The sequence below is a fragment of the Vulpes lagopus genome, chromosome 2 (genome assembly GCF_018345385.1).
Source record: "Vulpes lagopus strain Blue_001 chromosome 2, ASM1834538v1, whole genome shotgun sequence".
Classification (NCBI taxonomy): domain Eukaryota; kingdom Metazoa; phylum Chordata; class Mammalia; order Carnivora; family Canidae; genus Vulpes; species Vulpes lagopus.
In genome coordinates this window covers 42,292,589-42,318,097 of record NC_054825.1, presented here as the reverse complement: position 1 = coordinate 42,318,097, position 25,509 = coordinate 42,292,589, and the positions used below count along the sequence as shown (strand labels likewise).

The 25,509-nt window shown below is 43.6% G+C and overlaps 2 protein-coding genes across 7 annotated transcripts in view; both read left to right on the top strand.

Annotated features, from left to right (window-relative positions):
* Positions 1-14,587: 14,587 nt before the first annotated feature.
* Positions 14,588-15,787, top strand: LOC121477061 (dapper homolog 3-like). The gene is made up of 2 exons (XM_041731267.1): positions 14,588-15,089; positions 15,231-15,787. Exons 1-2 carry the CDS (start codon positions 14,588-14,590, stop codon positions 15,785-15,787), a joined length of 1,059 nt encoding a protein of 352 aa, XP_041587201.1.
* SCAPER (S-phase cyclin A associated protein in the ER) overlaps positions 15,668-25,509 on the top strand; it is a 422,176-nt gene continuing 412,334 nt past the window's right edge. The window contains exons 1-2 of one of the 6 annotated variants that reach the window (XM_041742633.1): positions 15,668-15,783; positions 25,057-25,123. In XM_041742633.1, coding sequence (XP_041598567.1) covers positions 25,118-25,123 — 6 coding nt within the window. In that variant the 5' untranslated portion in view covers positions 15,668-15,783; positions 25,057-25,117. Of the gene's footprint in view, positions 15,784-15,831; positions 15,851-17,360; positions 17,434-24,104; positions 24,148-25,056; positions 25,124-25,345; positions 25,368-25,509 lie in introns of those variants that run through there. The other 5 variants (XM_041742638.1, XM_041742635.1, XM_041742637.1 and 2 more) reach the window with 5 other exon arrangements.

Below are 25,509 nucleotides of genomic sequence, written 5' to 3'. Positions count from 1 at the left end.
CGATGTGGGACTCGATCCTGGGGCTCCAGGATCACTCCCCGGGCTGCAGGTGGCGCTAAACCGCTGTGCCACTGGGGCTACCCTATTTTTTTTTTTTTTTTTTTTTAAAGAAAAGAAATGTTTGGTACTTGAGTGATCCACTAAGGAGTCTCTTGAGACTCTCATGGCAGTTTTTTTTTTTTTTTTAAGATTTTATTTTATTCATGAGAGACACAGAGAGAAAGGCAGAGACATAGGCAGAGGGAGAAGCAGGCTCCCTGCAGGGATCCCAGTGTGGGACTTGACCCCAGGACCCCGGGATCATGACCTGAGCCAAAGGCAGACGCTCAACCACTGAGTCACCCAGGCTCCCCTCTCATGTAATTTTAACTATAAATGGAACTATATCTGATAAGGGCATGGTAGTCAGGAGCTCAGGCTCCTCACAGATGAGGATTGAATCATCCTACCAGATAAGGCACCTAGACCAGCAGAAGGACAACTTGGATGAGGAGACTCTAGATTGGAAGGTGGAGTAGAGAGATGCTGAATATCACCGACGGCCTTGGGTCCAGCTACAGCAGCAGAGGCTATAGCTCCTCTCCCACACCCTCCTTCCTTATATTTTTGCCAGAAGTTGTAATTGACCAGAATCCTGGAGAAGCCGTGATAGGATAGAATGAACCCAATGTATAAAGCACATGGATCTGAACACTGCAAGAGGTAGACTGTGGCAGACATTGCTGAGTCTGAGATCCCTTTTCCCACTTTGGTTGTTATGTCCACCACCCTAGTTGCCACAGCTGGGAATAATGGGCCATGCCTGCAACTTTCTCTGGAGGATTTCTCTTGTATGTTTGAAGCCTCTGGGGCTAGAGATTCCTGGAAGTTCTACCAACCTCCCATTTCATGAACTGTGACCAATAATTGATTGGGGCAAATGTACAGAAGTTCTACTCCCTTGCTTCAAGGCAAGACAGGTCTGCAGTGTACTTTATACTCCCTAGTTTCTTGTAGGATGAAGCTGAAACTAGATTTCACCTGGAACCCCATTCTTGCGTAGTTCCTTGCCTATCCTTTCCTCCCTCCACTCCCTGTCTCTTCTGATTGCACTCCAATAAGTCACATGCAAACAAGTAACCATTTTAGGTTGTTTCTAGGAAATCTTACTTAAAATCTCTGCCAAATAAACTACAGGCACCCAATTCTTTCTCCCAAGTAAGAAAGCAGTCATTCATCCAATGGATTTTTAATAGCTGGGAAGACCATATGACCCTAAGTTATTGTAGGAGGCAATTCCTAGACTTCAACTGTCATAAAAAAAAAAAAACAAACATTAAAATTGAATCATGGCATATCTTGGCATACATAATTATGTCTTTTTTTTTTTAAGATTTTATTTATTCATGAGAGATACAGAGAGAGAGAGAGAGAGAGAGAGAGAGAGAGGCAGAGACACAGGCAGAGGGAGAAGTAGGCTCCATGCAGGGAGCCTGACGTGGGACTTGCTCCTGGGTCTCCAGGATCATGCCCTGAACTGAAGGCGGCACCAAACCGCTGAGCTACCGGGGCTGCTCCATAACTATGTCCTCTTAAAGCATTTTAATAAACTTTGACTCACTTTCTATATGGAAAATTGTGTGTGTGTGTGTGTGTGTGTGTGTGTGTAGAAACCTCATTAACGATGAAATATGAAAGACTTAAAGATGTGAAATTAGTTTCAAGGTAGTAAATTACAGTAACAAGAAATTCAATTTACCACAGGGAGAGCTTTGTAGCTGCTAGAGTGGTCTCAGGTTAGGTTGAATTTCCTGTCATCTTAGATTTTCAAACACAAGCTAGATGATCACCTGATGAAAACAATGAAGTGCTCTTCAATGAAGTGCATGAGAAGCATTGGATTAGTAGCTAGTTGGTGCAGGTGATCTATTGTTAAGATCTGTATTCAGGAACTGAAATACAGCATTTTGAATCCTCTTTTGGTTAGAGAAAAATTCAACTGAGAAATTATTTCCAGTCATTTACTTTTTCTTTTAAAATTTTGCTTTCCAGTACTTAGTACTAAATCCGTCATTTGTTTTGTACACATTTTTCTTCAACCAGATCTCATCTTTATGGTAGTAGCTATTGATCAAAAAAAAAAAAAACAAAAAAAAAAAAAACAAAAACAAAACCCAACACACTAGCCTATGTGATCCTTCATTGAATTGTGTTGAGCAGTGACGATGACTGGAGGTGTGGACTGAAAACCATCTGCTGGCTTCCTATACCTGTAGATGGCTGAAAACCAGATTAATATTTTAATTGCTGAATTTAGGCACCTATTAACACACAGTTTTTCTTATGTGAAAATTAAGGCATTGTTTGGGAAGTAGGATGCCTAGAATTGAAATGGGATATATATGGGTAATTGCTGTCTGATGGTACCATTCAATATGCCTGCTTACCATGCCTCAGACCATACCACCATCCATAGTCCTTAAATATCTTATACACCATCATGTTATCCCATGTAATATCGCTTCTGACAAAGAAAACTCTCTTTGATGAAAGAGTTAAAGCAATGAACTGGTATCTATGAGATTCACTGGTTATATTTATTTATTCCATCACTCAGAAACAAGTGGTCTTATAGAGAGGTATGATTTCTATTGAAAACTCAGTAATAATGCTAGCAGATTCTCCAAGGTTAAGGTTGCTTGCTCTAAGTCAGCAACCAAGATACAGTCTTATTTTTTCCCCATTGCAAAAGTATACATTCCAAGATGGAAGTGGGAAGTGTACTTTTCACACATAATGCAAACTAGAAAATGTTTTGTTTCCATCCCCATGATCCTCAATGGGCTAGTTTAGAGATCTTGGTATGCATGAGAGAAATGCTTCTGCCAGGAGACACACTGGTTCTCCTGAATTAGAAGTTAAGACTGCCACCTGGATGCCTTAAGTTCTCCATGTCACTAGGAAGACAAGCCAAAAAAGGTGCTGGCTGGGCTGATTGATCCTCACAATCAAGAGGAGAGAGTGTCACTGATAAACAGTAGAGGCTTAAAGGACTATGGCTAGGACTTACGGATCTTGGGGTCACTCTTAGTACTGCCATGTCCAGTGGAAAAGTTAATGGAAGACTCCAACAATCTTAGGTGGGCAAAACTATCAAGGATTCAGATCGCTTGGGAATGAAGGTTTGAGTTATTCAAACAGGTAATGATGCTGGACTAGCTGGAGTTGTTGCTCTGGACAAGAGGACATGAAATGGGTGCTAGAGGATGGAGGCTAGAAATATCAATTAAAGCTTTGTAACTATTTGCAGAAATAAAGGTTATAGAATCTGCCTAATTTTCTCACTTGTTCTGCTATGCATATATTTTAAACTAGTTTTCTTTTCTTTTCCATCCCTTTCTTCCAGGGCATGCTGGTGGGTGGTTAGCTTTGCAGTTTCACTCATGGGTTACAGAATTCTGAGACAGGATCATGATAGGACCACAAGAGGACTGAGTACCACACAGAGATTCAAGCTGGATTCAGCTACCAATGGGAGGTTATCATCCTTTTAAGAAGGGAGTGAGCACATTTTAATTTTTTCTTCTGTCAGTATTAAATATGGGAAGAAGACTTCATGTTACTATTGGACAGCAAAGAAGTGAACTCTAGTGAATATCATCATCCTTTTCAACTAGCATCTGTTTTCTTCTTGATGATTGGAGAATTCCCCACCTTAAAGTCTGCCTCTCACTCTAGAAGCTAAAACTGGCAAATACTCACTTTCTTACCTTCCTTACAGTTGGAGTGTAAGTACAGGATCTAGGACCTACCACTAACCAGATACAATTGCCCAATACTCTATATCAAGAGTGAGCCACAGAAGGACTGCAGGGAACTACTAGACAACAGCAACATTACAGAATGATCCAGGTCCTTGGGCAGCAGTGGTACCTTCAATGACAAATTCCAGGGTGTGAATTTTGGATATGTTCCTGGCTGGGTAGCACTGAGCCTGAAACATGTTCTCTTACCCTCCCGGCAGTTCTGGAAAGAGCTTCTCTATCATGGTTTTTGGTTTACAAAGTTTGATTTTTATAAAATTTCATACTTAAGAGCAAAATTGCCAAGAATTGTTAAGGAACCATATGACCTTAGGAGGAGGGAGGAAGGAAAAAGAGAGCAAGCTTGGGGAAGAAGGGTAAAGCAAATGGAGCAAAGTGTAAACAATCGGTAAATTTAAATGAAGGTAATATGGGAGTTCATTAACTTTTTTTTTTTTTTTTTTTTTTTTTTTTTTTTAGGGCTCAAATGCAGGGCTTGAATTTACAACCCTGAGATTAAGACCTGAGCTGAGATCAAGAGTCAGACACTTAACTAAGCCACTCAGGTGCCCAGTTCCTTAACTATTTTTCAACACACACATCCACAAATACACACACACACACGCACATATTTTTTTCTGATTCATCTGAGAGTAAGTTGTAAACATTCCTCTGTATCCCTAAATACTTCAGTGTGTATTTTCTAAGACATGGATGTTCGATTATATAAAAACACCATACAATTATTTTTTATTTTATTTATTTTTTAAAATATTTATTCATGGGAGACACAGAGAGAGAGAGAGAGAGAGAGAGAGAGAGAGGCAGAGACACGGGCAGAGGAAGAAGCAGGCTCCCTGCAGGGAGCCTGATGTGGGACTCGATCCCAGACCCTGGGATCATGTCCTGAGCTGAAAGCAGACACTCAACTGGTGAGCCACCCAGGCATGCCCATACAATTATTTAAACCAGAAAATGTAACACTGATATAATATTCCATATGTATATTATATGTATATTCAAATTCAAACATTTATTTTCTTTTTAAAAGAATCCATGTTAGGTTCTGTGAACTCTGATTAACTCAAAGTCTGAGATATCACTTCCTCTTATGTATCCTTGTGATACAGGGTACTCTACCTACCAGAGTATTTATAACATTCTATTCCTGGTTATGTGTCTGCCTCTCCAACCTGAATTAAGCCATGTAAAAGTGTAGCTATGTCTCTTTTTCACTGGTGTTTCTTCACTGACTAGCAGAGTTTCTAACCTATAGTAGATGCTCATAAATATTTGTTGAACAACTAGATTTCTACACTTTTTATATTATTATTTTTTACTTGTTTTTTGGATTTCTACACTTAAGTGGCAACTCTAAATTTGGTCTGAGTTGATTTGTCATATTTGCTACTTCAGTTGAAAGTTTAATCTTTCGGGATCCCTGGGTGGCTCAGCGGTTTAGTGCCTGCCTTTGGCCCAGGGCGCCATCCTGGAGTCCCGGGATCGAGTCCCACGTCGGGCTCCCGGCATGGAGCCTGCTTCTCCCTCAGCCTGTGTCTCTGCCTCTCTCTCTATGTCTATCATGAATGAATAAATAAAATCTTTAAAAAAATTTTAAAAAAAAGTTTTATCTTTCAAGTTTCAATGCACAAAGTAGAATCATTCTAGGTAATTTTTACAGGAAGAAACTTAGTGTCAGAAATTGATGCATGTAAGGTCTAAGAGAGCAAGATCTAGGCTGGACCACTAGAAATTATTCCCAGAAAAATACAGAACTGGACTATCAGCGACGTTTCAAGGTTATCATTTGAATTATTTAAGACATACCTCCATAGCTTTGGTCCAGGGATCTGGAAACTGTAATCAAGAAGCTGCTGCCACTGCCACCATGGATGACTTCACTGCTTCTTGGTACTTAGAACTCTGGAAAATGGCTGCGGGGATCCAGGTGGAGAAAAAATTCACATTTTCAGAAGTTTTCTTGATGGTATAGAGGCTAAAGGAGTGGCTTTAAACTTTATCTCACTTCTACGCATTATATTTCATGAGTTTATCCCATCATCAGAAACTAGTTCACATTCAGAAACCTAGTTGCGAAGGAGTCTGGAAAAGGTAGTTCTCAGCTACCCAGGCTTTGCAATGCAGGAAGATTCCTCATGGAGGCTGAGTCGATCCCCGGGATGCACCACAATGGCTTCCCCATTCATTAAGTTGCTGTAGCTAGACACCAGTGTACAAACCTCAACTCCTTTCTGATGCCAAGATGCTTTTCTTGGATGGAGGTAGTAGCACCTCTTCTCCATGAGATAAAATTTAGAAAATTACATTTAGTATTCCCAGGGAACAGAATGAGGTACCCCTTGGTTGACTGCTCCAGAGTCACCGATCCTCTGAGCAGTTTTCTGCACAAGAAAATGGCAGCCACGTGACCAACTTAGACCTTCCTCTCTCTGGAGAGAGGTAGTAACATACTAACTCATTTTCCAGGCACCCCTGGAACTTTCAGGATTAGTGCAGTGGAAGGAGAATGGAGAAATCAAAGCCCAGAGAGATGAGATCTGTGTGACATTGTGGAAAGAGCATGGACTTTATAGTCAAGTGGCCCTGGCTACATTCGTCTCTTACTGTGACACCTGGAGCAAGTTCCTTAGTTTCCCTATATCTTGATTTCCTCATATTTACAATACCTATCTCCTAGGATTGTTAGGAGGATTAAATTAGAGAACACCGTCAAGTGCAGATACATAAAAGTACACAAAGGAATGTTGGTTTATTAGTTTCCTACAGCTACTGTGATAAATTATGATAATCTTAGGGGCTTAAAACAACATTTTTTAACTTCCTTACAGTTTTGGAAGTCAGAAGTCTCAATTCAGTTTGGGCTGAAAAGAAGGTGTTGGCAGGGCCTCACTCCCTTCAGAAACTCCAGGGATAGCTGGCCTCTCCCACCTTCTAAATTGTTTGGAGAGAGCTGGAGACATGGAGGACACACAGCCATTAATGGACATGTTGCCTAAGAAGGAGTGAGAGAGCACAATACCCTGATTGTTCCCTCCTTTTACCCTCCACTATTCCCTTCTATGGGCCAAAGCTACCTGGAAGCTGCTTGCTAAGGGATGCCAGAAAATGTAGTTCCCCTAGAGTCAGAGCAGAGCAGGGGAAGATCAGGGAATGGACCAAGAGCAAATAGGCAAATAAGTGTCACAGTCCACACCGCTTGCTATTCAAAATATTTACCCCCTTTATCACAGTATCATGCTTCTTCCTAACAGGATGCAGCTTTGCTTCACACACATGAAGATGCCCTCGTCATCTCCTGGATATGGGTGAGATAAGCCATCATTGCCATTTTAAAGTCCAAGATTTCTAGGGAATTCAGTCTTCCCAATAAACCATTTCTTATGGTCTGGTTACATATGAACTAATGGACAAAGTTAAATACCATTGACCTTCTTTGTGCAAAATAGTCTAAGAAGAGGGGGGGGAAAAGGAAAAAACTGGTTAATATTAATATATACAAAACAAAAATATGCATAGCTGTTATTCCTATAACTGGTCTAAGGGCAGAGTTGATATTTATCACATCCTTCTCTCACTACTCATTCCATGCTCTGTCGTCCTTAGTCAGTGCTTTGTGGTTTTTCACCTGGGTAATGACCAAAACTTCATTCCTGAAGAATCTGAGTCCTACTGGTCTTGCCTTTATTGGTTTTTGCCTTTTTTGGGTTTTTCCTTTAAACTTTCCTGTTGGAGATGGAAAACAGAGTTGCCCCAGTGTTTCCCCTGGATACCAGATAGGGTCCTCTCTGCCCTCATTGTTAATTGGACTTACCACTCCATCCAGTATTACAGCCTCTCTATTGGCTATGATTCAGTGGCATGAAGGCCCCAAAAGAATCAGGTGATAGTTTCTATTTCTCATTTACTTGGGTTGTTATTGTGTACTCTTGAAAGCGCACCTCCCTTGGGACCGTAGCTGACTGAGGTAGATGTCTCTCTCCATATCCAACCAGTCCATCTGACAGCTTTCCCTTCTTTTGTCTCTTCTGGTGGGCTTTCTCTGACACTCTGCCAAAGGGGAGTATAGCCCAGAAACATGAAAGAATGTTCTGTGAATTGGAGCTGATGGGTATATACCTTTGCTTTCCCATCTCCGTAAAGGACAATTCTGAAGCTTGTTCCACACTGTTTTTCAGAGGGTTCTTGGTGAGACTCAGTGCTCATCTACTCATTGTCACACATTTATTGGCTTTTTTCCCCTTTTCTGGCTCACTTTCCTCTCTTTTTCATTTGTGCTTACTGGGATCATTGCCCAAACTATCTGCACCCAAAGACCTGTCTTAGGACAAGAACCTAGACTAAGACAGGAACTAAGACTTTTAAACTAGAAGAGTCTAAGATTGGTGGAGAAGGAAAAGTAAATTTTGTCAGTGGGTCATTCATTAGGTTTCTGAACCCTGGGTATTTTGCCTATAGGAGAAATAGCACCATCTGTTGGTCACTGGCTCAAAGCATGTATTATTCCATTCTGTAGGACAGCACTTGGTCTCACAGCCGTGTTATCCTACAGGTAGTGCTGTAGTTATGATTTCAGTAGGTCGTTCCAACAATCCACCATGTAAGTTGTTCTCAGATGATGGGGTATTTGATAAGATTAGTGAAATCTAAGAATGTGAGCCCATTTCTCTTGCTGTCAAATGAGATCTTTGGTGAGCAGCAGCAGCTTGTTAGGATATCATGACAATGAATCATGGAATCAAGGACATTCCATTAAGTCCACAAATGGTGTTGCTGGCAGAACCATTTTGGATAGGGAAAGAGAAAAAAGTACCTATTTTAGTGAGGACAAAGCTCTGCTCTTCTATAATGGAAGAGGTCCAACATAATCAACATGTCCCTGCTGCCCCCAAAGAATCGTAACAGGGGCTCAACATTGGCCTCTGCTGTGGGCAAGCTGAGCTTTCTGTCTTGGAGAGGGAAGTCACATTCTTGAGCCCATGGATACCCTTATCCCTGTTGCATGGCTGCAAGTACACAGGGCCATTCAACAAAGACAGAGGTGGCTTAACAAAGGAGCTCATCAACATCCATAAAATGGGTCATCCACCTGGTTATATTGAAAGCCTTCTCTGCAGTGAATGCCTTTTGATGAGTGTTCATATGAGAAGCAAAAATCCTTTTACTATTGGCCAGTTTTGGGAGGTTCATCCATATACCTCCTCCATAGATTTCCTTGTTAGCAATATTCCAGTATTATTCTTTCCAAGTCTCTGGGTAGCAGGCATAATAATGAGCTACTACTCATGAGTCAGAAGTTGTTTGTACTTTGGGCCATGACTTCTTCAGGCAAAATGGACATCCAAATGTGCTGCCCAAAGTTCTCCCCACCGAGAGAGTTGACTTTCACCATTTTCCTTCAGAGTGACTCCTGAATACAATGGTGACAGTACAGCAGTCCACTTCCACCTGATGCTAACATACTGTGCAGATCCATTTTAAAACTAGGTACACGTTTTTTTCCCCCTCTGACAGCCTCTTCATGAGGCTCGAGAGCTGAGCTAGCTATCCATGCCACTTCCTCCTGACCTGCTCGAGTGTAATAATCTTTTCTATACCATTTTTAATTGATGATGCTTTGTTGCTATGTATGTCCAATCTTATGGCAGTTCAAGAATGACAGCTGAGATCACATCAATCTTGATGTTATCAAGACCCAGTCTCTACCAGAGTCCAGTGTTCTTTCAGCAGAGGAGAACATGGCATTGTGTCAAAACCCTGGGATTTTGGGCTTTGGGTCTCTTTTTTTGGTGTTTGCCGAAGGGCTCATACAGTATCCTTACTTGCCACAGACACTTTGGATCTTCTGAATTATTAGGGTTGAGTAGCAATGTAGCTTGCACAGCAGCTGGACCTGCTGCAGAGATTTTCATTCCCTAGGAACACAGGTTTCTCAGTAAATGAGCCAGGGAAATATACCCAAATGTGGTATATGTTGCCTCCAAAATCCAAAGAGGCCCACCAAGACTTCCTCTATTAGGATGTGCAAGGTACAGAAACTTGTCTTTCATTTTGAGGCCAGGATTCTTGACCTAATCTTGACATTTGAGCTTCATATTTCTTGGTTATGGGGAGCTGTCCTGTGCACTTCAAGATATTTAGCAGCATCTTTGACTTCTGCCCACTAGATGCAGGTAGCCACTAACTCCTTTACTCCTATTTGTGACAACCAAAAATCTCTCTAGGTATTTCCTGTTAAATGTCCCTGAGGGGAAAAGATTGCCTCTGGTTGAAAACCACTGCTACAGAGAATTATTGCAACAATCCTTTCACTGAATTTTTGTGACTCTGGCATTCACGTGTCTTACTAAGAATGGTTGCTGCTTCCTGTTCACCAATCAGCATGGTGTTATCAATGTAGTAGATCAGAGTGATGTTCTGTGGGATGTCTAGGTGGTCAAGATCACTGTGGGCTATACTGTGACAACAGTTTGAGAGTTGACAGGACGCTGGAGTAAGATTGTAAAAGTATACTGCTGACAAGTGAAACTTTGCTGTTTCTCATTATCCGTGTTAATTGACACGAGGGGAAAATGATTTGTCAAATAATAGCTGTATACTAGATGGCATGATAACGTTGATTTCTTCTAGCAAAGACCATATCTGTATCAGAAGCTGCAAGTGAAATCACCATTTAGGTTTGTAATTATCAAACATAGGAGTTAGAGGTGTGATGAGAATCATCATTCCTGCATCTATCAAATCTTTCATGGTGGCACTAATTCCTGCAGTTCAGGGATGTGGTATTACTTTTGGCTTACTATTTTGTTAGAGAAGGGCAGTTCCAGGGGCTTCCACTTGGCTCTACCTACCACAGTAGCCCTCTCATTATGAGTCAGGGAGCCAGTGCAGAAAAGCTGCCAGTTGCCAAGTACGCCTAGTCCAAATATGCATTTAGGACCTAGAAATTGCCTCAGCATGTGTCTACATAAGCCATTGAGCCTTCTGGGTGAGGGACTGGGATATAAATTTAACTTATTATTTGATCACCCAAAGCTCAAAATCTATTCAGCTTAATCTAAGCTGCCTAATGCTTGTGAAGTTGACAACTTACTCTACAGTCCTTTTGTCATTACTAACATGTGGCAGAGTACAGCAGGTCCCTGAGGATGTGCATAAATTCAGAGCAGTATCTAATAATCCTTCAAAAAGTTTGGCTATGTCCCCTTCCTCAGTGCACACTCGCCTTGTTAATAGTTACAGGTTCCTTTGGGAAAGGCTCAGGGAAATATTTATAGTATATAGTTGTGACAATATTGCAGTGTCCTTCCTCAAGGGGACCCAGTTTCTCCTTCACTCACTGGGTCCTGGGCATGTGGCATAACTAAACCTGGGAACTAAACGAGACGCCAGGACTTCCTTTTGTGACAACTCAAGTCAGGTTTCTGTGCACTAGACCTATAGTTTTCCCAGTTGTATATATCAAGTAATACTTTGGTAGACTGCCTATCTATTTCATTCCTAGAGACCTTGTCATCAGGTAAGTACCCCCACAGATTTCTGAGGGTCACAGCATTCTGATTGCCACTTTACCCCTGCTGTCCATTATGGTAATTGTGACCCCTTGTCTCCGATGGCCGTGTCTCATGTGGCCTCTGCCGTTCTGCCAACATTACCACGGGAGTCAGAAAACCCATTTCAATCTTCCTTGATCTAGAGAGGACCGCACTGCAGAGTTTTCAAGGAAGTCTATGTTTCTCTCACTAATGTTTTCTCAGTGCCTTAGTGTCCATTGGTCCCTTCCAGGAAGCCTGGTCAGGAAAAGGGTGAGCAGGATAATATATCCACTTCAACATTCCTATCACCTTGATGCTTTCACATTTTTTTTTTTTTACCCTGTGGCTTGACTCTTTTGAATAAGACCTTTTACATTCATTTCTCCACATCATGTGACTGAAGTTCTAGCATCTCAGCTTCATTGAAGTCAACCAAGTAAACTATTAAAGATGCTTCTAGGTTCTCGACTTAGTACATCGAATTCAGAATTTCAGGTAAGGACGCCTATATTTCAATTTAGCCTGGCTCATCAATATATTCTATCTTTGCTGATGTAACATCCTTAGATTTTACTCCTGTATAGTTTTCTAGGTTACTGTTGATATAAATACACAAGGTATTGCAATTCTTTGATTGTATAAGCTTTTTTTATTTTTTTTATCCCTAGAATAGATCTTACAATTCTGTCCTGGGTTCCTGGATTTGATTATAGAAGTGGGTTTGGAGGCAATGAGGGGTGGTGGATAGAATTCAGAGAGAATAGACATCTCTTTCTTTGCAAAGGCAACTGCTACATTCAGGATCTTTAAACAAGGGAAGGTCAGTTTCCTAAGATAGGAGAGGGATCTGCTGTGGGACACCACTATTTTATACTTCCATTTCATGTAATTTCTTTACATAAAATATTAATAATATATTAATATTATATTATAGTCCATGTGAAGTCCTTTAGCATAATACCTGCTACATAGTAAGGGTTCAATAAAAGCTAACTATGTCTAGCAGATTAGCATAGCATAATGATTCAAAGAGGGGCTGTAGAGTCAAACAGACATGGGTTCAAATCCTAGCTCTACTTGGGGCACTGGGTGGCTCAGTTTTTTAAGGGACCAACTCTTGATGCTGGCTCAGGTCACGATCTCAGGGTTGTGATATTGAGACCCGTGTTGAGCCCGGTGATGGTCCTGCATTGAGCCCTACATCAGGCTCCCCATTCAGAATGGAGTCTGCTTGAGATCTTCACCCTTGGCCCCTAGTCATGCATGCACGCTCTCACTCTCTCAAATAAATTAATAAATCTTCAAATCCTAGGTCTGCCCACTTCTAGCTATCTGCCTCAGAAAAGTTAATTTAGGGCCTTTGTTGATTTGTAATATAGTAGAAATTACCTAATTCTCAGGACTGTTTTCAGATTAAATGAGATTCTCTCTCTCTCTAGTTTGCATATAGAAAAAGCTTAGGCAAAGATACCTAATACTATTCCAGTAATAAGGAACAACATGAACAAAGGCCCAGGGTAGGGAGAGAAAGAGAGAAGGAGAAGTGAATTTCAGGGTCTCAGTGTATTTTATTTTGTCTGGAGCATAGAGTAGTCGAGGAAATGGACTGGAAATGAGGCTGAAGAGGTTATCAAGCCTGATTCAGGCCTTCTGGGTCATGTCAAGGAGCCTGGAGAGATAGTAGAGCCAGTCACAGAGCACATGTGACAAGTAGTACTTCAGGATAGGCTAGGTTATGGTGCCGTAACAAATGTTCCAAACATCTAAGTGGCTTACTAAAACAAATGCTATGTGTCCATTGGGGAATCATGTGATTACATAATCTGGTTCTGTTTCATGTCTTTACTCTGGAACCCAGGTTGGTGGAATAACTTTTCTCTGAAATAAATTGCTGGCAAATGGAAGAGAGACATGGTAAACTCACAAGCTGGCTCTTAAAATTTTTGCTTGGAATTGACCCTTCTGCTCAAATTTTTTTTTTTTAAAAAGAGAGAGACAGAGGGAGAAGCAGGCTCCCTGCGGGAAGCTTGAAGAGGGACTCAATCCCAGGACCCCAGGATCACAACCTAAGCTAAAGGCTCAACCACTAAGCCACCCAGGCACCCCTTTCTGTTCAATATTATTGGCCAAAGCAAGTCAGTGGGGCTGGGAAAGGGGCATTTCAGGAAGGGCATCAGAATATTTGGCAAATCAATAACTGAAAAAGACTTTGTGGCAAAAGTTGAGTGGTAACCCACTTAAAAACGGGCAAAGGATTTGAATAGACATTTCTCCAGAGACATACACAATGGCCAATAAGCCCATGAATAGCTGTTGAATGTCATTAGTCATTAGGAAAATAAAAATCACAACCACTTTTTATACCCACGAAGATGGCTGTCATCCAAAAGACAGACAATACAAGGGCTGGGAAAGATGTGGAGAGATTGGAACCCTCATTGACTGCTGGTAGGAATGTAAAATGGTGCAGCTGGTTTTTTAAGTAGTCTGGTAATTTTTTAAAAAGTTAAACACAGAGTTACCGTATGACCCAGTTCCACTCCTAGGTATGTACCCAAGAGAAATGAAAACATATGTCCACCTAAAAACTCACATACAAATGCTCATAGCAACATTATTCATAATAATGCAAAAGTGGAGATAACCTAAATGTCCTTTAACTGATGAATGGATAAATCTAACGTGATATGTCCCTACAATGGAATATCATTTAGCCACACAAAAGATTGGAGTATTGATATATGCTACAGTGTGATTGTACCTTGAAAATATTATGCTGAAAGAGATTAAATCACAAAATACTGCATATTACATGATTCCCTTTACACGAAAAGTCCAGAATAGGGAATTGAGGGAAAAATAGGCAAGTCACTACTAATGAGTATAAGGTTTCTTTTGGGGGTGATGAGAACAGTCAGAAATTAATTGTAGCAATGGTTGCACAATACTGTGAGTGTATTAAAAACCACCACTTTAAGTAGGTGAGTGGTGTGGTGTGTAAATCATCTCCCACGAGGCTGTCTTACACGTCTATAAGTAAGATAATGGGCTGGGTTTTGAGAGGGTCAAGTGGAGGTATCCGGGTGCTTAGCCCTTTGGATCTGGGGCTCAGGAGCAGAGATCAGGCCTGGAGAGAGAAACTGGGACGTCTGAGGCAGAGAGATGCTAACTGAGAGTAGGTAAAACGCAAGCACCCAGAGGGAGAGTGTCCGGTGGAAAGGGAGGGCTTGCCCCTACCCTGAGGGTACCCACATGGAGGAAAGGTTTCCAGAAAGGCGAACAGGGGCTAGTGCGGGAGGGCAGGGACGGAGCGCGCACAAATGGCAGGGGAGGAAGAGTGCCAGAAGCGAGGGGACCACGAACCGAGGAACTCCGTCGGGTCACGCTGAGCGGCCCCGGCGGCTGCAGGTGGGGGAGCCCGACCGGCCTTGGCACCCACCCCGGCTCCGCAGGGCGCTGGGGCAGATCGGGCCGGGCACCGGGCGCTCCCGCTCGGGACTCGCGGCTGAGGGCGTGGCGGCGAGACGCGGGTGCGCCGCGGGGCAGGCGGGGGCCGCGAGCGAGGGCGCGGGGCGGCGGGGCGGGGCGAGAGCGGCAGCAGCGGGGCAGCCCGCAGCACCTGGGACGACTCTGTGCGGCCGCCCGGTCCCAGCCGCAGCCGAGCGCCGTCAGGGAGCGGGGGACGAGCCGCGGTTCCCCAGACAAGTGGCGGCGGCCGTGCGTGGACTGGCGGCCGCGCGGAGCTTCCTGCTGGGTTCAGCGCCGTGACTGTCTCCGAAGTAGAGGAAGCCCGTCTCCCCGGGGTCTGTGCTCGCGCCCCCGAACCCGCACGGCGGGGACAGACAGGGCCGCCGCCCGCGCCCGCAGGCCTCCCGCTGCGTTTGCGCACCGACAGGGTTTTGCGAGGCGGACCTCGAGGTCGCGCGTCGTGGAGCGGGCGCGGGAGAGGGGGCGAACCCCAGGCGGCGGCCGGCGGCAGCGGAGCCAGCGCAGCACGGCGAGGAGGAGGCTGAGCCGAGCGGCAGCAGCGGCGGCGCGGCGGAGCAGCAGCAGGCGGCGGAGCAAGCAGCAGCGCGGAGCCGCACCCGGCGGAGCCGCACCCGGCGGAGCAGCAGCAGCGGCGGAGCCGCACCCGGCGGAGCAGCAGGCGGCGGAGCAGCACCCGGCGGAGCAGCAGCAGCGGCGGAGCCGCACCCGGCGGAGCAGCAGGCGGCGGAGCAGCACCCGGCGGAGCAGCAGCAGCGGTGGAGCCGCACCCGGCGGAGCAGCAACCTCCCGCCTCCCGCCTCCGCCCGCGCCGGCGCACTGACGGCCGCGCCAGGGGCTCCGAGCCTCGCGGCCCGGCTGGCGTCACGTGGTGCGCGGGCCGCCGCCCCGCCCCCGCCCCGCCCCGCCCCTTTCCCGGCGGGACGCTCGGAGCCGCCCCGAACTGCGCCGGGCGGCCGGGGGTGAGTGTCCTCGCGGGCTCGCGGCGCGCAGGGCGGGGAGGGCGCGGCGGGGGCGCGGGCCGGCTGGGTATGTCGCGGGGTCCCAGGGCAAGATGGCGGCGGCACTCCCCTTCCCCGGCGTCCCTCACCTGGCGGGCGGGCGGGGGAGGGGAGGGGATGGCGGCCGCTCGGGCGGGCCCGGGGCTCCCTCCGGAGGCCGGGGCGGCGGCGGGCGGGCTCCCGCGGGCCGGAGGGCGCGGACCGTGCGGGGGGCGGGCCCCGAGGACGCCGCCGCCGGCCGCGCCGCGCAGGTGCCCGCCGCCGCCGCCGCGAGACGCGTCCCGGAGGCCTGGTCCCCGCGGGCCCTGTGCGCGCCCTCCGGCCCGGGCGGCCCTGCTCCCCGCCCGCGGAGCCGGGCTTTGTGCCGCACGTCGCGGCCCCCCGGCCCCGGCCCCTCGTGGTGCAGCCGCGGGCGGGGGCGTGACGCTCGCCTCAGGGGGCAGGGGGCGGCGGCCGAGGGCGCCGGGGCCCTCCCTGGGCTGCAGCTCGAGGTGCGCGCGTCGGGAAGGTCCGCGTACGCCCCCCCGGAAGCGACCTGACAGGCTGCGGCGACTGCCCGGGTTTTCTCTCAAGATCCGTAGAGCCGAGGGAGGTCACGTCAGGGGCAGCGTCCGGCCGCTCGGCCCCGCGCAACAGCCGGCGCTGCCCACCCCCCCGCCCCGCCCGGCCGGCGGCGGCCCCCACGTGCCCCCCCCCCCCCGTAGGTGCGAGCGCTACGCACTAGGGCAAACCCTAAGGTTTGCCGCCCTTTCTGGCTTAGTCTTGTCTCCCTTCCCCTCCCTGTTCATCTGTTTTGCTTCAAGTCCCACACGTGAGTGAAACCAGGTGGCGTTGGTGTGTCTCTGACTTTGCTTCCATCCACGCCGTCAGTAATGGCAAGGTTTCATTTTTTAGGAATTAATATTTTAAGTAATTCAAGAGTCAATTAAAAAAAAAGATTATATTGATTTATTCATGAGAGACACACAGAAAGAGAGAGGGAGACACAGGCAGAGGGAGAAGCAGGCCCCAGGCAGGGGCCCGATGTGGGACTCGATCCCTGGTCTCCAGGATCACGCCCTGGGCCGAAGGCAGGGGCGAAACCGCTGCGCCACCCAGGGATCCCCAAGAGTCAATTTTTAATATTATTTGGAAAGTTTCTTTGTGGGAGGAAGTGTGATAATGATGCCTTTGAAGGCAGATTGACCCAACTTTGAATCCCACCCTCACTGCTTGACCTTTGGAGACTAATTTTTCTGAGCCTTGGTTTACTCTTCTGTAAAATGGAGATAATATTCACCTCATGAATTTGTTGATAGCAAGTAAATGAGGTGTCTGTAAAGCATTAGAGCTGCTCGTCCCCCGTAGTAAGCACTCAGCAAATGCTTATCTCTTCTCCCCACTCCCTTGTGCTGCAGTTTATAATTTTTTAATTTTATTTTTTTATGATTTTATTTATTTATTCATGAGAGACACACAGAGAAAGAGGGAGAAGCAGGCTCCATGCAGGGAGCCCGAGGTGAGACTCAATCTTGGGACCCCAGGATCACGCCCTGGGCCAAACGCAGATGCTCAACCGCTGAGCCACCCCGGCTGCCCTGCAGTGTTAACCTCTGTGATTAACCACCTTAGGTTGGTCCACCTGGTGGGGTATGCATGGAAACATAATCAATGTTACCATACAAATGCATGTGTAAATAATTTTGGTGACTACAGTTTAAATGATAATGTTTTTATTTCTAAAGATTTTATGTGTTTATTCGTGAGAGACACAGGAGAGAGGCAGAGACGCAGGCAGAGGAAGAAGCAGGCTCCATGCAGGGAGCCCAACATGGGACTCGATCCTGGAAACTCTGAGGTTCATGCCCTGGGGGAAGGCAGACACTCAACCACTGAGCCACCCAGGGGTGCCAGGGTATAGTGTTTTAAACATAGACTTCAAAGATGTCCTTAAGGCCTCATAGATACTTAAGAATCACTAAAAGGTTGATTTGATATTAATGTTAATATCACTTCATTTAACCACTTCACAAGAATGTTTTAAAGATAAGATGAAGGGGTTTGAGATTCTGCCCTTTCATCTTTATAACTAACCACAACTCATCCTAATTTTAAAGGAGAAACAAAATTATTTGGGAATCACAAGTGAACATTCTTTAAACATTTAGAAAGTGGTGGTGGTGGGGGGATCCCTGGGTGGCTCAGCGGTTTCGCGCCTGCCTTTGGCCCAGGACGCGATCCTGGAGTCCCCGGATGGAGTCCCGTGTCGGGCTCCCGGCATAGCGCCTGCTTCTCCCTCTGCCTGTGTCTCTGCCTCTCTCTCTCTATGTCTATCATAAATAAATAAAAATAAATATTAAAAAAAAAAGTGGTGGGGGTATATAGTGGGAAGTTAAACGGAATTCTTTAATGGTGCAATCTGATATCTATTGTGAAATTGGCATTTCTAAAATTGTAGAAGTGAGAACTGCAAATGGCTTGAATAACAGATCAAGTAATTAATAAAAATCCGTTTCCAGTTTTATGCGTGGATGGCTTTGGTAGTAGATCTTATCAAATATAAACAGCAAAAGACCTGCAGTTCGCTGGTGGAGCCACCTTAAAAAATTCTTAGGAGGAAGTGATATATAGAAAGACTTTATTCTGGACATGAAATACTAACAATTTCACGAAGTTTTGCTAAAATAATGACTACTTTTTAATAATTTCTTAAAGTAGCAAGTGATGTAGGAAAGATGTTAGGGTTCGAAGCTGATGGCCAAAAACGATTCTTGAGACGTCTTTGGTGCAAAAAGGCGGTTTTATTAAAGCTCAGGGACAGGACCTGTGGGCAGAAAGAGCTGCACCGGGGTCATGAGGAGTGGCCCATTATATATACTTCCAAGTCGGGAGGGGGTTAAGGAAAGCATAAGACTCTAAGGAATTTTGGAAGCAAGGTTTCCAGGACCTTGAGGAGCCAGCTATTGTTGGTGAAAGGTCATTTATTGCTGTCTAGTAAACCTTAGTTGCGAGACCCTTCAGATGTATATCAGTGGGTCAAATGTTGGGGGGATGATTGCCAACATGTATCTCGAATAGAAATAAAGGAAGTTTTCAAAGAAATCTTTATATGTTAAAGTAGACTTAGAGATCCTGGGGGTCAGGTTAAGATTGCCTTTTGCCCTTAGCTAAGTATTAATGTAGAGGCAGCTGAGTCCCTAGAGGAATGTCACTCCGCCAGTTTCCAGGACTTGTTAATGGGGTGTAGGTAGGAAGGAAATTTAATTTTTCTTTTGCCTTTGCTTCCCACATCAGTAAGTTCATTATACATTTTGAAAGCATGTGGATTAGGATAGTAGAATTAATTGCTATTACCAGTCTATTTCAGTAATTACGTACGCATGCACAATCTTGTCTCATAAAAGCTAACCCCCCTTCATTGGTTTGAAGCAAATCTCAGACATATTTCATTTGTAAAGATTTCAGTTCGTGTTAGGCCAATTTAATATAGTATTGCAAAAGAAAGGTAATTTGGTATTTTCAGAGAGGCATGCCAGGTTCACAGGAGAAGGGTAAATGCCTCTGGTTGATTTATTCATGGGAGTGATCAGAATGGAAAACTTCATTAAACAGCTTATCATTATAAAAATGTCTCTGTTGTTCTTCAAAGTTCTTATTTTACCATAATACATTTATTTTCCACTTAGCAAAGACATGAACAATTACAGGTAGTTTTTGAGTATGCCGACAATGGCATTGTTTAAGTACCAGACTCAGGGAAATATTTGATTTTTCTTCAATTTCAGAAAATGCAAGAACATGAGTGATAGATTTTGTGAGCATTGGAGATTGCCAAGCCCAGTTTTTCTGGGATTTATTAGCCAACGTGAGAACAATTCATAGATGTACTGTTCTGGCTTCTATGGATGGGCCTATATTTTTTAGAGTAGAGTTCCTAGCAGACTTCTCACTGTTTGGGGTCTGCCATATACTTCTTGCCTTTTCAGAACCTGTGTACCTAAACCCAGGTAAAGAAGAGAGGCAGGCCTTTCTTGGCAATTGAGCCAATCTTCCCATTATCATTTGTAGGACTCTCAGGTGTCTCTGTAGACTTTCTGGGACTATAGGGCAGGCTAGGACACGTGAGACTTCAGTTTCTCACTGGCAAGAGCTTATTTTGAAATCTCTGGCCCAGTCAATCCTAGTGTCTGCTCTGTTTACTGACTTGTTTTCTTGTGTGTGTGTGCACGTGCACGGACGCGTGCTCCATTTTCTGTTTGCCCATTGTTTTGCAGTAACCTAGAGTTTCTCAAATTTATTTGGGTAGCACTGCCAATATTTGCCATATCTATTTTTTTATATTAACTGATTTTTTGTTTATGGTAGTGTTATACATTTTCTTTTACAGTGGAAGTAAAAGTTTTATTTAGGAAAAATGTTATATAAATAATAGTATGGATGGTAGTCATGACAAATATGAAAGGAGTAACCGAATGCCTGAAATTTTGGGAGTTCTGGATTAGGTATTTTTTTTTTAATAGCTTTATTAAGATATATCTCAGATACCATAAAATTCAGCCATTAAAGTGTATACTTCAGTGGTTTTTAGTGTATTCACAGGTTTGTGTAACCATCATCACTATTAACTTTAGAATGTTTTCAAAACCCCGATATGAAACTCCATAACAGCCATTCCCCATTCTTGACCTCTCTCTCTCCTCCATCCTACTTCTTTCCGTACCAGCCCTAGGCATCCACTCATCTACATTTTTTTTCTCTGTGGATTTGTCTATTCTGGCATTTCATATTAACAGAATCAAGTAATATGTGGTCTTTTGTGTCTGGCTTCTTCCATTTAGCATGTTTTCAGTGTTCACGTTGTAGCATGTAACAGAACTCCCTTTATTTGTCACTTTATTTTTTTTTTAGAGCAGTTTTAGGGTCACACTTTTTTTTTTTAACTGTACAACTAGAATTCACATTTCAGAAACTGAAGACAAAGAATGCACATTTTGTATATTTAAACATATTTCCTATCTAGAGATCTAACAGCAATTAAAGAAAATGTCTTATTAAAGCCACCCTACAGGGGCACCTGGGTGGCTCAGTGGTTGAGCATCTGCCTTCGGCTCAGAGTGTGATCCCAGAGTCCTGGTCCATGGCCCAGGCTTGTCATAACTACACTCCGTGTCCTCTTCTGCTTCCTTGCAGCTTTATGTTCCCAAAGCTTGGTATTGCTCTTTCATTTGCCGTTGTTCATCCAAGAGAGGAGTGCAGCTGCCCGGCTGGCATGGAATGTCCTGTTGGTGACACCAAACAGTCACCCCAATGCACCAGACTCCTAAAGCCAACCGTATCTACAGGTTTTAATCCACCATTAGCATTTAAATTGAGAGGAAAGTACAGAAACTTCCCATATCCTTCCTGCCTCTACTTATGTTTAGCTCCCCTTTATCAACATCCCCTACCAATTGATTTAACTTACATTGACAAGTCCCTATCACACCCAAGTCTGTAGATTACTCTAGGTGTTGTGTTTATGGGTTTGGAAAAATGTGTAATGACATGTACTGTATCTACCATTATAGTATCATATAGAATATTTTTACCACCGTGAACATTCTCTGTGTCCTGCCTGTTTATCCTTCCTTCTTCCCAACTTCTATAGCACTCGATCTTTTCCCGGTCTATGATTCAGAGTTTTGACTTTTTCAGAAACTTCATGTCTTTTTACGGCTAAATAATATTTTATTGTGTAGATACACCACATTCTATTTTATCCATCAGTTGATGGACATTTGGATTATTTCACCTTTTGAGTATTGTGAATTGATGCTGCTGTAAACATTTGTATGCAAATTTTGGTGTGGACATATGTTTTTATTTCTCTTGGCTATATACCTAGGAGTAGAATTGCTAGGTCATATGGTAGCTATGTTTAACTTTTTGAGGAACTGCCAGACTATTTACAAAATCAGCTACAGCGTTTTACATTCCTAACCAGCAGCATACGTTGATCCAATTTTTTCATAACCTCCCCAATACTTGTTATTGTTTGTCTTTGGATTATAGCCATCCATCCTAGTGGGTATGAAGTGGTACCTTATTGTGGTTGTGATTTGTATATCTGTAAGGATTAATGATGTTCAACATCTTTTCGTGTTCTTGTTAGCTATTTGTTTATCTATTTTGGAAAAATGAGGACATAGCTTTTTAAAACTCTTCATCTTTATAGATGAGAATACCGACACTCAAAGACATTAAATGACTTCTCAAGGTCACATAGCCAGTGATTTGGTTGATTTCAGTGTCTCTATATACTCTTTCTGCTATATCATGTTTTCCCCTACTTTTTAGAAGAATACAGAGGAAGTGATCTAGGAATTCAGATGTAGAAGATCTCTGTCAGCTGGGGATGTCAGAGTAGACTTTTTGAAGATGACTTTTTAAAAAAATTTTTTATTTATTTATGATAGAGAGAGAGAGAGAGAGAGAGAAGCAGGCTCCATGCGCCGGGAGCCTGACGTGGGATTCGATCCTGGGTCTCCAGGATCACGCCCTGGGCCAAAGGCAGGCGCTAAACCGCTGCGCCACCCAGGGATCCCTGAAGATGACTTTTTTTTTTTTAATTAATTTTTATTGGTGTTCAATTCCTGAAGATGACTTTTGAGTTCATCTGGAACATTTGGAAGGCTTTGAATATGTAGAAGGATGAGAGCAAGAGAGCAAGGCAACCTGGTGAACAAATGTTCTTTACCATGGGCTTTATTTATTAGTAAATAAGTATTTAATGCCTACTCAATGGCAGACGCTGTTCAAGGCTATAGCAGTAACAAAACCAACAAACACCATGAAGCTTATGTTCTTGTAGGCAGAGATGGAGAGTATACCAATTAAGTAAATAATATAAAGTGATAAATGCTCTAGAGGAGAAGTGGAATAGGGACTGTCAGGGGTGGGAGTCAGGATAAATGGGTTGCTACTTTATTTATTTAAAGATTTTATTTTAATTTTTAAAAGTAATCTTTATGGCCAACATGGGGCTTGAACTCATACCCTGAGATTAAGAGTTACATGCTGTACTGACTGAGCCAGGCAGGCACACTTAGATGGGTTGCAATGATAGAGTGTTTGGGAAGGCCTCACCTGAGGAAATGACATGAGAGCAAAGATGGAGTAAATGTTGAGTGTCTAAATAAGTGTCTAATAAGCATAAAGCCCTGAGGCAGGAGTGTGTCTGCATGTTGGGGAACATAAAGAAGCCAGCGTGGCTAGAGTGGAATGAACAAAATGGAAAGGAGCTGAGTTGTGGTCCAAGAGGTATGAGTATGGTAGGCTACTGTGGGGACTTTGGCTCTTACTTGAGATGGAGAGGAATTGGAGAGTTGTGAACGGAGATACTGCGTGTAAAAACAGAACAGTTTAATTGACGTATAATTCATACACCATACAATTTGGCCATTTAAAAAATAGCTTTTAGTATATTCACAGAGTTGTGCAGCCGTTACATTAATGAGTTTTAGAATATTTTCATCATCCCAAAAAGAAACCCTGTCCTTGTTAGCAATCATTCCCATTTTTCTCCAACTCTAGCTCTAGGCAACCAATAATCTATTTTTTAAAGATTTTATTTATTTATTTGTGAGTGACACAGAGAGAGAGAGGCAGAGACAGGCAGAGGGAGAAGCAGGCTCCATGCAGGGAGCCCGATGTGGGACTGGATCCGGGGACTCCAGGATCACGCCCTGAGCGAAAGGCAGATGCTCAACCACTGAGCTCCCCAGGCGTCCCCATCTATTTTCCGACTATGGATTTGCCTATTCTGGAAATTACCTATAAATTATATAATATATTGTCTTTTTTGACTGACTTCTTTCACTTAGCATAATGTTTTTAAGGTTCCTCCATGTTGTAGCATGTATAAGTCTTTTATTCCTTTTTATGGCCCATAATATTCCATTGGGATATACCACGTTTTAATTATCCATCATTTGGCGGACATTTGGGTTGTTTTGGCCATTATATATAATGCTGCCATGAATACTTGGGTATAAGTTTTTGTGTAGACATGTGTTTTCATTTAAGGTGCCACATTTTAAAAGGAGCAAATTTACTTGACAAAGGATAGATTACCTAAGCTGTCATCCCAGAAGTACCTAGGTTCTTCTTCTTTTTTTTTTTTTCTTAAATTTTATTTATTTATTCATGAGAGACACACAGAGAGAGGCAGAGACACAGGCAGAGGGAGAAGCAGGCTCCAAGCAGGGAGCCCAACGCGGGACTCAATCCCCGGTCTCCAGGATCACGCCCTGGGCTGAAGGGAGGCACCAAACTGCTGAGCCACCCAGGGATCCCCAAAGTACCCAGGTTCTGATTGCTCTCTTTTCTTTGTTCATTAGCTTTTCTTATAGGATTTTCTAGCAATATCCTTGATTCTTTGTGTTCTGTCTGGGTTTCTGCTTTGTGTTTCTTTAAGTAAAGGTTTGGTCTCATTATATTGGTATCCTGAAAAGTAAGATCTGTTCTATGTGGAGGTTTATGGAATAGTAATTAAAATATTCTGATAAAACCTCAGTTTTTGAAAGTTCCTAAGAAGAGGTTATGTTTTGTGTATTGAATTGTCATTCATTAGTGGGCCATTTGAAAAATGAGGATATATCAGAATGTATCTCACACAACAGGGGTCAACGTTACTTTATGAAACCTTTGTTTTGGTTAAGCATATATTTGTGAACTGAGTAAGCATATACCGTGTGTTGTGTGCACTATATAGATGGTAGTAAAAAAAAAAAAAATCTCTGGATTGGGATCTCATAGACTATTCGTGTAATTAACAGTGTTTTTCTTCTATTTAACTTAAAATCGGGGGGGGGGGAGAGAATTGAGGTATTGTTCAGCATGAAATATTTAAAACATGTTATATTGTGTCTAAATAGGCAATATATGGGGATCCCTGGGTGGCTCAGCGGTTTGGTGCCTGCCTTTGGCCCAGGGTGCGATCCTGGAGTCCCGGGATCGAGTCCTGCGTTGGGCTCCCAGCATGGAGCCTGCTTCTCCCTCCTCCTGTGTCTCTGCCTCTCTCTCTCTCTCTCTCTCTCTCTATCATAAATAAATAAATCTTAAAAAAAAGTAGGCAATATAAAGGAGTGATTTTATTTTTTTTTTGTTGTTTAATGTAATGACAGACTTCTGGTGATGAGACTTGTATCTTTTTAAGTATAAATAATTTTTGACGATGTTATGACTAAGAGTATATGTATATATATTTTATTGTAGGAGTCACACCCCAGGGGTTTATGTGGTAAATGAGCTTCTTGGCATACGAGGGAATTAAAGAATGATGGTAAGTGATCAGACTACCTTAAACACTAACCTTCGTTTTTTTGTCCTTCCTTCCTTACATCTCTTTTTCATTTAGTATCTTTGCAGGATACCCTAGAGTATCAGAGATTTTTATTTCATATTATAGCTTCATAGTATTTTCTATTGATTTGTCTTGTTTTTAAACAGATCTAATGGGCAAAGTGTAGTAAAGCACTGCTAGTTTGCCAACCGTGACTTTAAGGAATGTGGCCCCAAACCCAAAAGTAAGTTAAAAATGTCTGTGGTCATCCATGACAGATAATTCACACAATGAGCATATGTATATTCACTGTACTTGTAGAATTCTTGGGTTTCTTATCCAGAACCATAGTAGTAATGTTCTCATAATTCTAAGATAAGAATTGA

Coding starts and splice junctions, on each gene's coding strand:
- LOC121477061 (XM_041731267.1), top strand. CDS start 14,588: ATGGAGGAAAGGTTTCCAGAAAGGCGAACAGGGGCTAGTGCGGGAGGG. Junction 15,090..15,230: donor CGCGCGGAGCTTCCTGCTGG/GTTCAGCGCCGT, acceptor GCGCACCGACAG/GGTTTTGCGAGGCGGACCTC.